This window comes from Cupressus sempervirens, chromosome 8 (genome assembly GCF_028749045.1).
Source record: "Cupressus sempervirens isolate cs-2001-9-10 chromosome 8, ASM2874904v1, whole genome shotgun sequence".
NCBI classification, from domain to species: Eukaryota; Viridiplantae; Streptophyta; class Pinopsida; order Cupressales; family Cupressaceae; genus Cupressus; species Cupressus sempervirens.
In genome coordinates, this window is record NC_143125.1 from 266,394,817 (window position 1) to 266,409,625 (window position 14,809).

A 14,809-nucleotide genomic window follows, 5' to 3' on the forward strand; every position below is an offset into this window, starting at 1 on the left:
TATACAAAACAACACATGGATATAGCATAGAGTGTAGAATTCTATAATAAAAAAATTAAGTTTTGCCCTGGTAATTTTTTTAATAGATCTGTAATAGGCATATTTGACATTTTACTGTGTTTGGTCCTTGGAATTTAGATCATACGTTTCAGATTTGGTTTATGTTACCCAGTTTATAAGGACTGCTCAATGGACTTGCTTTCGTTCCACTTATGTGCAGACTAGTGATAGTGGTTATTGTTTTCTAACCGGAGTGTCAACTCATTAATTATGCGCTATGAATCCATATCAGCTTAACAATGAGTGCTAAGTGTTCTATTCATTCTCATAAGAGACGGGTTCATGTGAACCACTACTCATAAAACATGGGTCAATGAGTTTTACTCAAAAAATTACATGGTTGAATCCTGATGGCAATATCACAGCTTAACAATAATTAAACAACACATTATAATTAGATAAATTAGTTGAACATGTTTTATATCTTGTCAATGCAAATAATTTGTGATTCAATTGTGATGCAAAATTTTTAAATCACCGTAGAGGACAGAAATTATTTGCACAGAAACTGTTTAAAATGCCATAAATGATAGAACTAAGTTTCATCAACATGTAGAAGCTCATTGGATGTCATAAGAAGATAACTCTTTAACTGAGGCAATTATTGACATTAATATTTCAAAGAGCAAGGGCTTTTTCAGAGCAAAACAAAAAACTGCTATGCTGGATGCTTATTCATTTTATTATAATTGTCTAACACTAATATAAATAAGGATCTAAGATTATTCTTTCTTATGGGCAACCTGGTTTTATTTCAGAGGCAACTAGAGATGCTTGGATCACAGCGGGCAGGATTAGAAGACATGCTGAAGGAGATGAAACGGAAGGTAGATTTTCCCATTTTATTGTCAGCAGCTTCTGTTTCCATTAGTTTTTAAATTTTTTTTAATGCTAACATGTTTTTGTGGTTCGTAGACGATCGGATATTTGAAACAAAAGGTAGATTTCCCTTTTTTATTAACAGCACCTTCTGTTTCCATTAGTTTTTAATTCTGTTTCAATGCTAATATTTTTTTGTGGTCCGTAGAAGATCAGATAGACTGTATTAGTCTACTTTCATGTGTTGATGTATGAGTTGCAGAAGCAGAAGGTGTATGAAAACTGTGCTGGAAGTTTGATAGCATGACTGATGTTGCCAAAGTTGCTTGCTAGGTGTTCTAGAACCATGACATGAACATAATCTCATTTGGAATCTCATGCAGTGCAACAGCATGATCTACATCTGCGTTATTTCTTCTTCATGATATATGTCTGTGGGGATGTGTGGACTAACATTATCAACAACATGTTTGTGCTGCAGCAGAGGCACCCCATTTCCACAGCGGGACATGGTTGAAACAAATCTTTGGGCTGCCTTTGCTCAGGTTTCACCCACTAGTATCATAATCTTCTACTCTCATAATTGGTGACATAAGTCCTCACGTGCAGCCAATAATACAGCCATCATAGATGTGCATGCATCTTCTTCATACCATGATGTGTAGAAATTGGAGCTTGGTACATCTCATGCATCTTGCCACTGCCATGGGCATACATTTGATGCTGTTGTTTTAAAACGTCATCACAGTTTCCAGGTTTAATGTTAAATATCGTCTGGAAACAGTTCCCACCAGTTCATCAAGCAACTGTAACTTGTGTGTATTATGAATGCTAAAGCTGCAGCTCTAGACATCTCAAATCACCTCACGATGTTCTCATAGAACATATGGCAGCCTCCTACTAAGGGTATCATTCTTTGGTATTGCTTCCTTTATGTTAACTAAGGAGAAAAATATAATTCATAAAGGAGCAAAGTCTGATGGCATTGCCTTGTGCTTATTGTAGGGTTCAGTGAACAGATAATGCATGCCATGATTGTTTGTCCTTAACTGTAAGGGACTGCCCTAGTTTGCACTTTTATTTTTGTTAAGTTGTTCAAACACCACAAAACAGCTACAAGAAATATTGCAGACCTAGTATTTTCAGAATTGTGTACATTGAGATGGATGTCTTCCTTCATGCCCTAGGCATGAGTTTTCACCTCCATACAAATACAGCTAAGGAGGATATTGTTTAGCAGTGATTTAGAATCACCAAGCTGCTGTTAGACACCCTCTCTGTATGCTGTCAGCAATTTCAGTATGTATGGCAGTCTTATAAGGATTTCTGGATTTTACGGCAGCCTCCATTATCACAACAAGTACTCAACACACCACCTCTAATACTGTCCAGCACTGCCTTAGGTCCTTAGCCTCTGATATTTGAATCGATCTACTTGAAGTCTGACAATCATTTGAAATGAAATAACACTATCATAAACAAGCTGGTTACCTCGAAATTTAAGCATAAATCCTCCTGACTGTATCTTTTAACAGGGAAGAGAATGTTAGTGAAGAGGAATTTTGTCCTCCAAGCCCTTGAGAGAAACTCCAACCGATTTCACCAATTTAATGTAATTTCCAAGCATACTGAAAGACAGCTCTTGAAAGTTGAATCTCTTTCATAATACTCTCATAATATTACATTCACCCACCTTGCCCATGTGGGCTAAACAAAGTCATTTTTTACCATTTTCTATTTTTTGATGTGCTTTTTCCACTGTTTTCTCGTGATTACTATTTTCCGCAATTGCTTTCCGTACCTATTTTATCATGATTCCTATTTTTCTGTGATGCTATGTTCCTTTAATTTGAAGTCCCCAAACATTTTATATCTCTAATTTGTTATTAAATAAAATGGAACTCTTTCTTTCCAACAGCTCTAGACTTACCATTTATATAGTTAAATATTTAAATTTGCCTATATAAACTTTACTTTATTAATGCATAATAGATCATATCAATAAGAAATAAATTCTCTATCGATATTAAACATTTACCCTGCAATTGGAGGTCCCAACCTTGTCCAGATTGACTTACTATAAATAGTAAGTATGCTTGGAACTACCTCTAAACACTTTAGAATGATTTGCAATTGAAACTGCCTTGGTCAAATGAGCTCCAAGTCCCTTATATGTCGTGGTTAGCCTATGAGACCAAGGGAAAATAGGCTAACGATATCATGCTGTAAGTGCTAGAAAGGGGACTTCACATTAACTAGGCCCACAAGGTAGTGTTGCCACATTTGTGGACTAAAGACCTTGACACTCTTTCAAATTAAAAGATCTTATGGGTTGCTATAATCAGGATCAGTTAATATACAGCAGCAAAAGATCCCATTCCAAAGATTATGGCCAAGGTCACATTATTTCTAATCATCTATTGTGCAAATGCATAATTTGAGTTTGTTGAGTGCATATCTGACATAGCCGCAGAACAACTTAAATGAAGTTTCAGGGTTTGGAAGTTTGCTTACACAACTAAGGAATTCGTTCTCATGCATGGTATACAGGCGAAAAGTTTCATCCAGCTCCACATGGAATCATTCTAGACAACATGACTACTCAACTCAATGTAGAGGAGTTAAGTTGGATTGTGTAGGTGTCAAAAATATTATAATCGAGCTCATGGCTGGACATGATTATTCTCATTTGGCTTGATCTATTTGCTGGCTTATGAATGAGTGATATGAAGGAGGTGCATTGTATTCCATGATTGCTCATGCAGAAATGAATGAACATACATATATGGTTCATGCTTATCTGCTCTAGAATTCAATTTTAGTTCTGATAATTAAAGGATTTGTTTCCCATGATTAGGCCAATGCTATTGGAGGGAAGTGATATGAGCTCTAATCCTTGAAAAGTACTTTATAAACCAATACTAATAGCCTATAAGGTCCATAAAATTGTGTATCTTTGAGATATTCAGTAATGCTGGCCGATGCTGAAAAGCTCAGTTTTTTGAGATGTCCACCACAATGTTGTATCCTGAAATGATGTGCCTGAGCTTCTATACTTTTTTTAGGAGGATTGTTCACAAAGCTTAGCATATAGATGATTCCTTCTAGAACAGTGTAAAGTAAGTCTCAAACACTCTTTTGCTCCTCTATTCTTGAATAGATTAGTATATTGTCTTGTAAGATAATTATGAATTTATTCAACCAATGCCAAAGGATGCTATTTTGTGGCGCAAGAATGATGGAACACACTTGTCAATATGAGTAAAATCAAGAAAACCCCTATTGTCCATACAAGAATCCATCTCTCATTGTGAAAACCTTATTGACAAACTTAATTCCACTGCCTCTTGTGAGTGGTTCACATGAACCCATCTCTCATCTTGAAATACCTATCTATGAAATTAAATCTCACTTCTCTTTTTTTAGGCCACATTGATTTTCTAATTAAGAAATAAACTAGTAGTGACAACAAGATAAATGAAAATTGTTAAATTTGTTTTGGCAATAATACTTTCAATAAATTTATTGTCACTTTTAGTTTTTGTGATTGACGCTTGGCATTGTGCTTGACAATTGTATTGTGTGTATCCTACGATGATGACCTTTCTTGTCACCATCACTTTTAGTATATGGTTGTTCTACCATGGATGTTGTCACTTAGATTGCACCCTTGTGCTGAAGTCTAACTTTAAACAATCTAGTGAAACATGGGATGATCATCGACTTGTGGGTATGCCATAAAGAGGATCAAACCTCTGGTCTAATGGGCCGGCTTCCCTTGAATCACCTACTGAAACTTGTTTGAAACTGATAGGAAAAGAGATAGAGAGAATTAACTTGAACTTAAACTAAGATGATTCACCCAGATTATGAAAGTAATGTAGATTGAAAGAGAACTCACAATTGAAACAACCACATAGAAGCTTATTCACAGGATGGCTTTCTACTTTTATGCTCATAATGCAAGAAGGTGTGAATATTCAAAGAAAGGAAATTAGATTCACAATCTCTAAACTTGATTGCACACAAGTCACACTACTTAACATGAAAGCTTACTTTTCACATGCCTCATAACCATTTAAAACATTAAGTAAAGGATCTAAAGATCACAATAACTTAGAAGCAAAACTGTTAAATTTATAAGATCGTTTTTTGCAAATGTAATAACACTGCCATTTTTATTGGTATTTTCCAAATGCAGATTTGAATGTCTTATAAATATGAGAAGAGGAGACATGTCTCTACATGGTAAATTATAAGCTAATCATCGTTAGACAATATATTAATAATATATACATAAACATTATATATATATATATATAAAAGAGAGAGTTTGTCTAATTGATGATTAACCAATGTCTATAGAAGGATTATCTTAGGTCCATTCAAATTGATAAAGCTACAACATTAGAAAAAACTTGTAACAGACAATGAAAAGATTGATAAAACCAAAGAGGATTGCTGCTGCATATTATTTAGAAGGAGCCAAAATGCTCACACTACATCACAGAATAGGACATGAACTACAAACAACACTATTCTTTGCAAGAAGAAAGAACAAAGCCTCTTGCAATGAGTGTTGTCGGGAAAACAGGTAGTTAGATGGTTGGGAGTGAGATAGAATGCAAGAACTCCTGAAAAACATCAAAGAGATGGGAATATATAGCTCTCAAGCCCAAATTTGCATCTTGCTCAAAATCTGGAATCACATTTGTCACCTCCACCAAATTGGGGATTAAGGAAAATGGCATCCCTTGATATTTGGAAATCTACATAAAAGAACCTCAATACCATGAACCATGCTGTCCAAAATCAGAATGCTGGGTACCCCCACATAATCAGCTGATATACGTTTCACAATTCACCAAACAAATCCCACTTCTAAAACTTGCACAGTTTATCTTGCAAACCTCCCCAATTTGCATTTAAAGAATATTTAAATAAAATGATTTATAATAGATCATTTTATTTAATGTTTTACAATAATAATCAATGCATAACAACTTTTTAAAATCTGGGCATTTACAAGTCAATCATTCACCCATACAAAAACACACTTCAGCATTCATTTTAATAGGACATGTTTTAGAAAATGAATTATATGACCCCCTAAATGTCCATATGAATTTTTCTGGTAAGAACAACATTTGTTCCTAACATCAGTAAGCTCCTCACCAATTTATAGGGTCATATGAGTCCATATGTGGCCGTACTAAATTTTTCACGTTTGGCTGCAAGCTTATAAACAATTTCTGGACAAGTAGTTTGTTAGAAATAATAGTCCATCAAGATAACTCGGGGCGGGGGGGGCAGTGTGTTGGGGGGTGGGGTGAATCAGTTATCCAATTAAAACATTCATCAGCCTTAATTAATCTTAACCATCCAATCAAAGTACACAACAACTATAACAAGATGCACGCACACAATTACACCAGATTTGTTAACTAGAGAAACCCTTGATCAGAGGGAAAATCCCGGTGGGAATGATGTCCACAAAGATATATATAGGGGATGAACCTTGTTAGGAGTCTATAAACACATTCAGTAGATAAGAGTCCCTGTTAGGAGTTGTAGAAGGCAGAAGGACCCATTGTCCAAATAGCTTTTGGGGCAAGACCACTGAACTTCATCGTCTAACTGATCTCTCAACTATTTCTTGCAGAATAATTGTTTGTGCTGTGCTTTATCCTCTTTTTTCTATCCTGTGAACTAGACCAATCACTGTCAGACCTTGTAGACTAGGTCAGAAACCTCGGATCCAAATATCAAACCTTAGATCTCAAAATAAAACCTCAACAACAAAGTTTTCTTCAACTTTGCTCTGCTCTGCTTATCTTTGCAATTACTCAGTGTTCATCTATTTTCTCCTCTTTTCCGCTCTTGATACTTCATACATTCGTTCATACATAACAAAGGAAAATGTCCTTCCTTTATACCGAATCCATAAAACAATTTCCTGAGTCGGCAATTACACCTTCTCAATTAAATTATTGTAGGACCTCGTTAGGAACATGTTATACTTAGTGATAACATCAATTTGTTGCTTTTTAGCTTGAATAACTTTTCGTATGTGTAATATTATGACGAGCGAGCTTAGCCACGTCATCTCCAACATATCTTCTACACGCCTTTAACCTTGCTTCTTAGAATAACAACTCTGCTAAGAGATATAACAAGTCTACTAGAACATGCTTCTGTAAATTCTATCTCAAAACAGTCTTCACCAAAACTTGCATAACTTCTTCTAGACTTAATATCTTTTGCACCCGAGGTTAGCTGCATATGCTAGACACTTAGTAGTATCTTCCATTCACGATCCCCTAAACACATACAAAATTTTCTGGAAGGAACAAACTTTGTTCTTTCTAGAAAATTTTGTATGTGTGTTTAGGGGATCATGAAAATGAATTAAAGAATCCCCTAAACATGCATACACAATTTTCTGGAAAGTACAAAGTTTGTTCGTAACATCAATATCTATCTCTTCACCAATTTATAGGGTCATATGAGTCCATATGTGGCTGTACCAAATTTTTCACTTTTGGCTGCATGTTTAAAAACAAATTCTGGGCAAGTAGTTGTCACCGATATGGACGCAACTGTTTGATTTCTTCATGAAAACACCTCAAAAAGTGATTTAAAAGAAAGAATATTCAGATACCTTTCATTTGAATGTGATATTCCATTTTCATAGATCCATATATATTTGTACCATGCGTGCAAAGTGCTGCAACAATCAAAATCAGCAAATATTAAAATTGTGCACTTCCTGTAGCAACATATAACCTCATATTTCTTCATTCTTGAAGTTGCCTATTTCTTACAACATGTATTTTTCTTGTTGCTTCATTGCTACTTATAGGAGCATCACTTATATTTCTCAATGAATGCAACGTCCTGTATCATATCATCCTGATTGAGCCTGCAGGGTGAAAATTAGATAACAATAATTGTAGGTCTCTCTATGGACATCAGTAGGCAAAGTGTGGCTTATTACATATGAAGCATGCTAGCATCCATCCATTTTAGAACTCATATCTAGATCCCCTTTTCTTTGGTGTTTGACAAATGCATTGCTGGACCAGTAGAAAATGGTTCTCTTGTGGGTGAAGTACTTTCTTTGATATTACGTTTCCCTTACGACAAGGGTCTCAAGCCTTTGTTCGACAAAATGAGCCTACTTGACAACCTTATATAGTGTAGGTGATTCAAATGATGTCATTCTGCCAACAAGAGGAAAAATTAGGCCAGTGATGAATATGTATGATATTTTATTGGGAACTCAATTGCATTATTTCTCTCAAGCGCTCTTGAGGTTGTGCACGTTGATTCAAATAAGTAGTGTTTGTCATTCTTGGTCATCTTTGTCTACTCCAAATTTCCAAAGACTTGGTTTTGGTGTTGGCAGGTTTGGTTCTTGTGTTAAGCTGTTTTTTGGAATTGTTGGTGTAATTACCCCCTCTTTTTTGTCTATTGTTTAGTTTTGGTTTATGCTCATTGTTCCTTAAGAGTTTTGTTGGAGCCCTAGTCCTTGAAGTGCCCTTGACGTTGATTGTGGCGTGCGATGGTCGTGACATGGACATTTTTTTGTTAAAGGTTGGGGCATTAATCTCCCTTTTACTAGCAAGATGGGATGTGAGATGAATTTGTAGGTGTTAATTCTAGTGGCAGAGAGATTTTTTGATGGAAGTAATAGTGAAAAGGACTTAGATAGTATTATTGAGGGTGGTAAGTCTATATTGCATGAGATTTTGAATAAACTTTCCCACAAAGACATTCTGGCTGGGAAGAAGCTTGATGTTCTTGAGTTGCATTTCTTTTGTCATATATTTAAGATAGTGAAATGGAAATATAGGTGCATATCGAGTTGGACATGGAAGTGATAACCACTTCAAGCAAGAGAAGCCTAGAGGAGGGAACATCAGTAAGGTATCTTTGTTTCTCAAAATCCTCTACACTTCTCTTGATACAGTGCATATTGTTAAGAGGGAAGAGAATAAATAGAGGTACATTCTTGTATTCTTTGTTTGTTTGGATGCAATATTTTGCCTTTTTTAGAATTTTTTTTGATCATTGGCAAGGAAATTTGTGGTGTAGAAAATGCGCATCTACATGAATTTTTGTAGAATGATTCAAAAGGATGTGTTTGTAATTTTTTCAACTCATAATATGCAAAACAAAGCTATTAAAAAATAATTTTGGAATATGGGGCAGTTTGATTTCAGAGCAATCCCTTGGGTTGCTGACTTAAAATTGAGAAAGTTCTAAATAATTCAACTTTGAGGAAGCTTGAAATAAAGAATTAGTTTTCTTAGTCATGGAAATTTGTGCCACAAGTTCATAAACACTTGGGTGAGCATATGCAACTTGAGGAAACAAGAAATACTCTTCCTCATCTAAATTCAAGAGTTTTTAATATCTTTGGGTCTAAAAATGTTAGTCTCTAAAATTTTAAGTATTCTTCTAGAAGGAAACAACATAGATTATAAGTTCAGATTTTGGGTTGCCTAAATGCTTGATTTCCATGCGAAAAAAATGGGCATCTTAGAAAACATTGCCCTATAATTTCTGAAGCTGCAAAGAGATCTATATGGAATGAAATATAAAAGGAACAAATGGAGGATGGAGGTATTATTAAAAATGATATAGATTAGAAGGATGGAGAATCTCCTGTTGATATGATAATGTTGAGTTAATGGAAGATGACATGGGGAAAAAAGGTCCATCTACTCCTCCTGGCGTGATGGAACCTCAAAATCTAAAGATTAATAAATTAGAATTAACTGTGATGCCTGTATTATAGGGATCTCCACATTAGAAGGATTATATTATGATTTTGGCAATGTAAAACTTTAGTAAGAATAACTTTGAACCGGAAGATCCTATTCCCAAAGAGATTGAGGAAAGAAAAATTGTCAAGCCATTGCAAGGTGAAAGCATTAAGGCCAGGGTTGAGTCAAAGAATGCAAATGGCGACTAGCTCCCCCAAATGTTTCTAAAATTGAGCTTCACACTTCAAATGTGCAACATTGTATAGTTTTCAGTAATACTTTCAAGAGACAAAAGGTTATTATGGATTGTATAATCCCACTCTTTTTTGATGGAGGTATTATTAAAAATGATAAATATTAGAAGGATGGAGAATCTCCTATTGGATACAAAAATGTTGAGTAAATGGAAGATTATATGGGGAAAAAAGGTCCATCTACTCTTTCCCCTGGTGTGGTGGAACCTCAAAATCTAAAGATTAATGGAAGTAGAATATCTGTGATGCCTATATTAGAGGGATCTCCACTTTAGAAGGATTATATTATGATTTTGGCAACGTAAAACTTTAGTAAGAAATAACTTTGAATTGGAAGATTCTATTCCTAAAGAGATTGAGGAAAGAAAAATTGTCAAGCAGTTGCAATTTGAAAGCATTAAGGCTAGGGTTGAGTCAAAGAATGCAAAAGGTGACCACAACTCCCTTAAATGTTTCTAAAATTGGGTTTCACACTTCAAATGTGCAACATTGTATAATTTTCACTAATACTTCTAAGAGACAAAAGGTTATTATGGATTTTGTATAAACCCACTCTTTTTTGAGGAGGCTACGGAAAATGATAAAGTTAAGGAGATCTTTGTAATTGAAGAGAAAAAAAGGAAAGAAAATTGATTAGGATTCTAATGGGCAAAGAAACAATAAAAAGGAGGAAAAATTGCCCAAGTATTTTGACAGATTATATAAAATTAGATACCCTGGCTTCCCCTTTGATAAATGATAGTAAATCGTGGTTGGAATATTAAGAGGGTTGGAAACTCCTGAGAAAAATAATATTTTAAGATAATTTTTTGAGGTCTAAAATGGATTTTTCCTTGTTCACAAGAAACCAAAGTTGTGGGTTTTTCTTTCAGAATTTGTTTTAAAGTTTTTATAGAGGAATTCTAAATTCTTCTCTACACAATATTTTAATGGGAAAGATGGGGCTGCCATCTTTATTTAATTCAAGTGGATTCCTTTTGTGGCTGAAAGTCTCCTTGTAATAAGATGTTTTGGGTTGTTAATGAGAAAATGATTTTAAGTTTGCTTTATTTATGCTCCTAATGATTATATAGATAGAAGCGTCCCATGGAATTGGATTGCTTATTTCCTCCTAAGGTTTGTTAGGTCTAGGAGGGTATATCAATATGGTGGAACATAAAGAGGAGAAAGTGAGGGGTAAGAATGCCTTATGGAAAGTTAATGCATTATACTTTTGGTCTACATGAAAATATTGTGTGGATCATATTGGGAATAAGATCAAGAACAAACAAACTTGGTTTATTTGTAATAACCAAGCCATAAGGAAAGCAATTTACTCGAGGCTTGATAGATTCTATGATAATAATATGTTCTTTTCTTTGAGCATAGCAATGAAAGTAACCTTGTTCAATTGATTGCCTCTACTACGTCTAATCACTCACCAATTGACTCTATAATGATTGTGAATAGTGTTCATAAGGACTTGGTATCAACTATTAGGAATCAATTGTTTAAGCATAATTTTTTAATGCTTAAGGATAAAGATTGCTTTGATGGTATTTTTCAGTGTTAGGAATATTAACAAAACCATTATTGGGGAAAATTGTAGCATTAAAAAGCGGGATAATTTGTTGTTTGGTGGAATAATCTCTTGAAGATGGTGGTAAAGAGGATTTGTCAAAAATTAGGATGCAAAATAATTCTGATGATAACATGTTCTTTGCAAAGTTTTAAGCATCAACTGAGATGCTTGTAGAACTATGAGAATCAAGATGCTGAATTTAGGGCTAAGTTAAATTGGACCAAAGTTAATGATAGAGGTACTTAAATTTCTTCAATATTCTAAAATCTAAGCAAACTAAAGAGGAGATTGGCCCTATTTGCACAAGTAATTTGTGTTAAAGTAACTAAGATCGTTTTTGCAAATGTAGAATCATGGCTATTGTTATTGATGATTTTCAAATGCAGATTTGGATTTCATATAAATATGAGAGTAGGGGAAATGTCTCTCCAAGAGACATGTCCCTATAGTTAATCATCATTTAGTTAATAAATAACTATATGTATAACTCACCTTTAATCATATAAATAATATTAATATATTAACCATACATGTAATATATTATTATATTATTAAATAATAATATATAATGCGTAATATATATACTATATATATTACATATATAATATATATTACATATATAATGCATAATATATATAATATATCTTATATTACATATATAATATATTTATCTTAAAGATAATTTACCATCTATGAGGTATCTCATGATAAAATCAATCTGACAGAAGCTACAACAAAGTCATGTCCCGTAGAGACATAAAACAATGTTCATATAAATCATGAATACAAATACTCAATGTAATGAGTATATCACTTAGATTGATGCTATACTTCAACAATTTGAAGATTGATGATCTGATAACTATTAGAGTTTTTATTACTACCAGTGTTTAGTGAAGATAATGAATAGGTTTATATTGCCATACATTTTTATAACACAATTTTTCCTAAAAAAGATAGTGACAAAGATGTGAAGGAAATTCACAAGGAACTCTTGAAGGATGAAATCATTGGAACCACTGATTCATTAAATAATGGTAAATCTGCTTAAATAGATGGTCCCCTTATTGAATTTTATAAAGCAAATTGTGATTGGATTGCTTTGATTCTTTGGAGGTTTTTGAGGAAGCATTTTAAAAGGGGTCCCTTGGTTATAATATTGACAGTGGCATGATTAAATTATGGCCTAAAGAAGGTGATAAGTCTCTTGGCAAGGATTGGGGGCCAATCACCTTGCTTGATGCTTCTTACAATTTTCTTGCTAAGCATCTATCCTTCATTAACTGATATTTTGTCTAAAGTTGTTTCTCTCAAGATGGATTCATTAAAGGCAGATACACTCTAGAAAATTTGATAACAAGCTTAGAGAATTTAAACTTGTCTAATTACTCTAGGCAGAATGTGTCTATGTTGCGTGTAGATTTCGAAACAAATATGATGCATCATGTAGTCACCCACATGTATTTCTAGACTCCCTTTGAGTATAAATCTTCTAAGCTCTTGCATTGCCTTCGAAGAAGTGTCATACTCCCTCTTAATGTAGAAGAATCTCATAATCTCAATCATCATACTCCCTCATAATGTAGAAGAATTTCATAATCTCAATCATCAAAGATGAGAGCCTTATTTTATCCATCTTGATCATCAGGGTCTTTGGAGTTACTATCATTAGGTTGAGTTTGCCCAATATCAGGTAACATGTGTAAAGTACCAACTCTCTTTTCCCGTAAGAACATTCTCAGACATAAAGGAAAATATCAAGGTAAATAACCCTTATAGTATGTATAGAATTACAAATAAGAGAGAGACTACAAATTAGATAAATGCAAAAGATAAGAATACTTATCTGCACATAAAGATTCATAAATTGTCTTCTTAGATTATTTGAGAATAGAACATGTCCCTTTTAATGAAGGTTCAAGTGGGAATGTAACATTGACTATTATTCCCCCCATAGAATAACATTCCCACTCATTCTTATATTGTTTTTTATCAAATATGATAACTTCTTTCTAAGTTCCAACTTGCTCTTTTAATCCATTGAAAGTCCAAATATTCATTTAGTTTAATAGTAGAAATGAACACAAACTTGTCCACAATACACCAATATTTTGATTGAGTATGGTTGTGCCACTTGAATGACTACACAACTCATATGTCAAGTATCATTCATCATTTATTGTAGATGATTCAAATAAACTCATCACTTTCATATGATGTACACAAGGGGTAGACCCATTAAGATCACATAGTTGCGTGAATTATAGTTCTCTTGACTGTTACAATTTATTGATCATTGAAGATTCTATCACAATATGGTTTACTCCCTCTGAATCAATATGATCTAGATCACTGAAGGTTGATGAAACGATATCCTCTATTCTGCTCCCTCTCTTTCAAGGTTGCAGCTGATGAGAAGTCAAATGCACACAGGGTTAGGCCCATTAGAATCATAGTCACACATATGGACTTTAAAACTCCCTTTGAATATCAATCATCTAAGCTCCTCATCCAATGATGCTTCTGATAGAGCATTAGACTCCCTTTGAATTAGATATCAATCTCGCTTTTTCCTACAATAACATTTTTAGAGGAAAAGAACAAGGGACATAGCTCTTATATAAAAAATCACTTTTTATAATTTTTCCCAATAATAATATTATTTCACTATAAGAACATTTTAAAATATGATTTTATTCTTAATTCATTGTAAATTAATATTATATTGACATTCTTATGAATATATTTTATTATATAAGATCATATGGAGCTTAGTTTCTCATTAATATTATAAGATCTAGTCCTCTCTTATATTATGACCTCTAATATTATATCTGAATCATAACATTAGACTTTGCAATTTTACATATAATGCACTAATATATCAACCTTCATACCTCTTATTGACGGTGGGTCCACCTTTGAAGTTGATTTCATGGTTCTCACTATTTGTCAATTCAAAAACCTTTTGACTTGTTTCTCCAACTTTACAAACATGGGAAAGATCACAAAAGAATTGAGAAGCTCATACAAGAAGTCGATTCCGTTAAGCCATCCACTTCTTCACCTGCTCCCTACCCAACATATGCTACACACTCACTTTCAAGCTACGATAATTTCTTGTTCTGGTGCTTCCTCCGCTGCACTACATCCTAAGAAATCCATCGGCACTGCATTCACAGGGAAATGATGAATTCTAGAAGAGTTGGTGGTCTATCCTGATCCCTCCTTCTATGTAGATATACATAATTTATTAGTCCAGTATTTTCTTATTGAGTCCCTCTTTGTGGATGCCAACGGAGATGTGCAAGATTTCCCGATACATGATTATTTCCACAATTTAG

General features: G+C 33.9%; 1 protein-coding gene across 1 annotated transcript in view; it reads left to right on the forward strand.

Moving 5' to 3' along the window:
- Window positions 1–14,809, forward strand: part of LOC149542478 (vacuolar-sorting protein BRO1-like) — a 128,434-nt gene that overhangs the window by 13,036 nt on the left and 100,589 nt on the right. Inside the window, exon 4 of the mRNA XM_089797421.1 lies at window positions 819–887. Within this exon, the coding sequence (XP_089653547.1) occupies window positions 819–887 (69 nt within the window). The remainder of the gene's footprint in view (window positions 1–818; window positions 888–14,809) is intronic.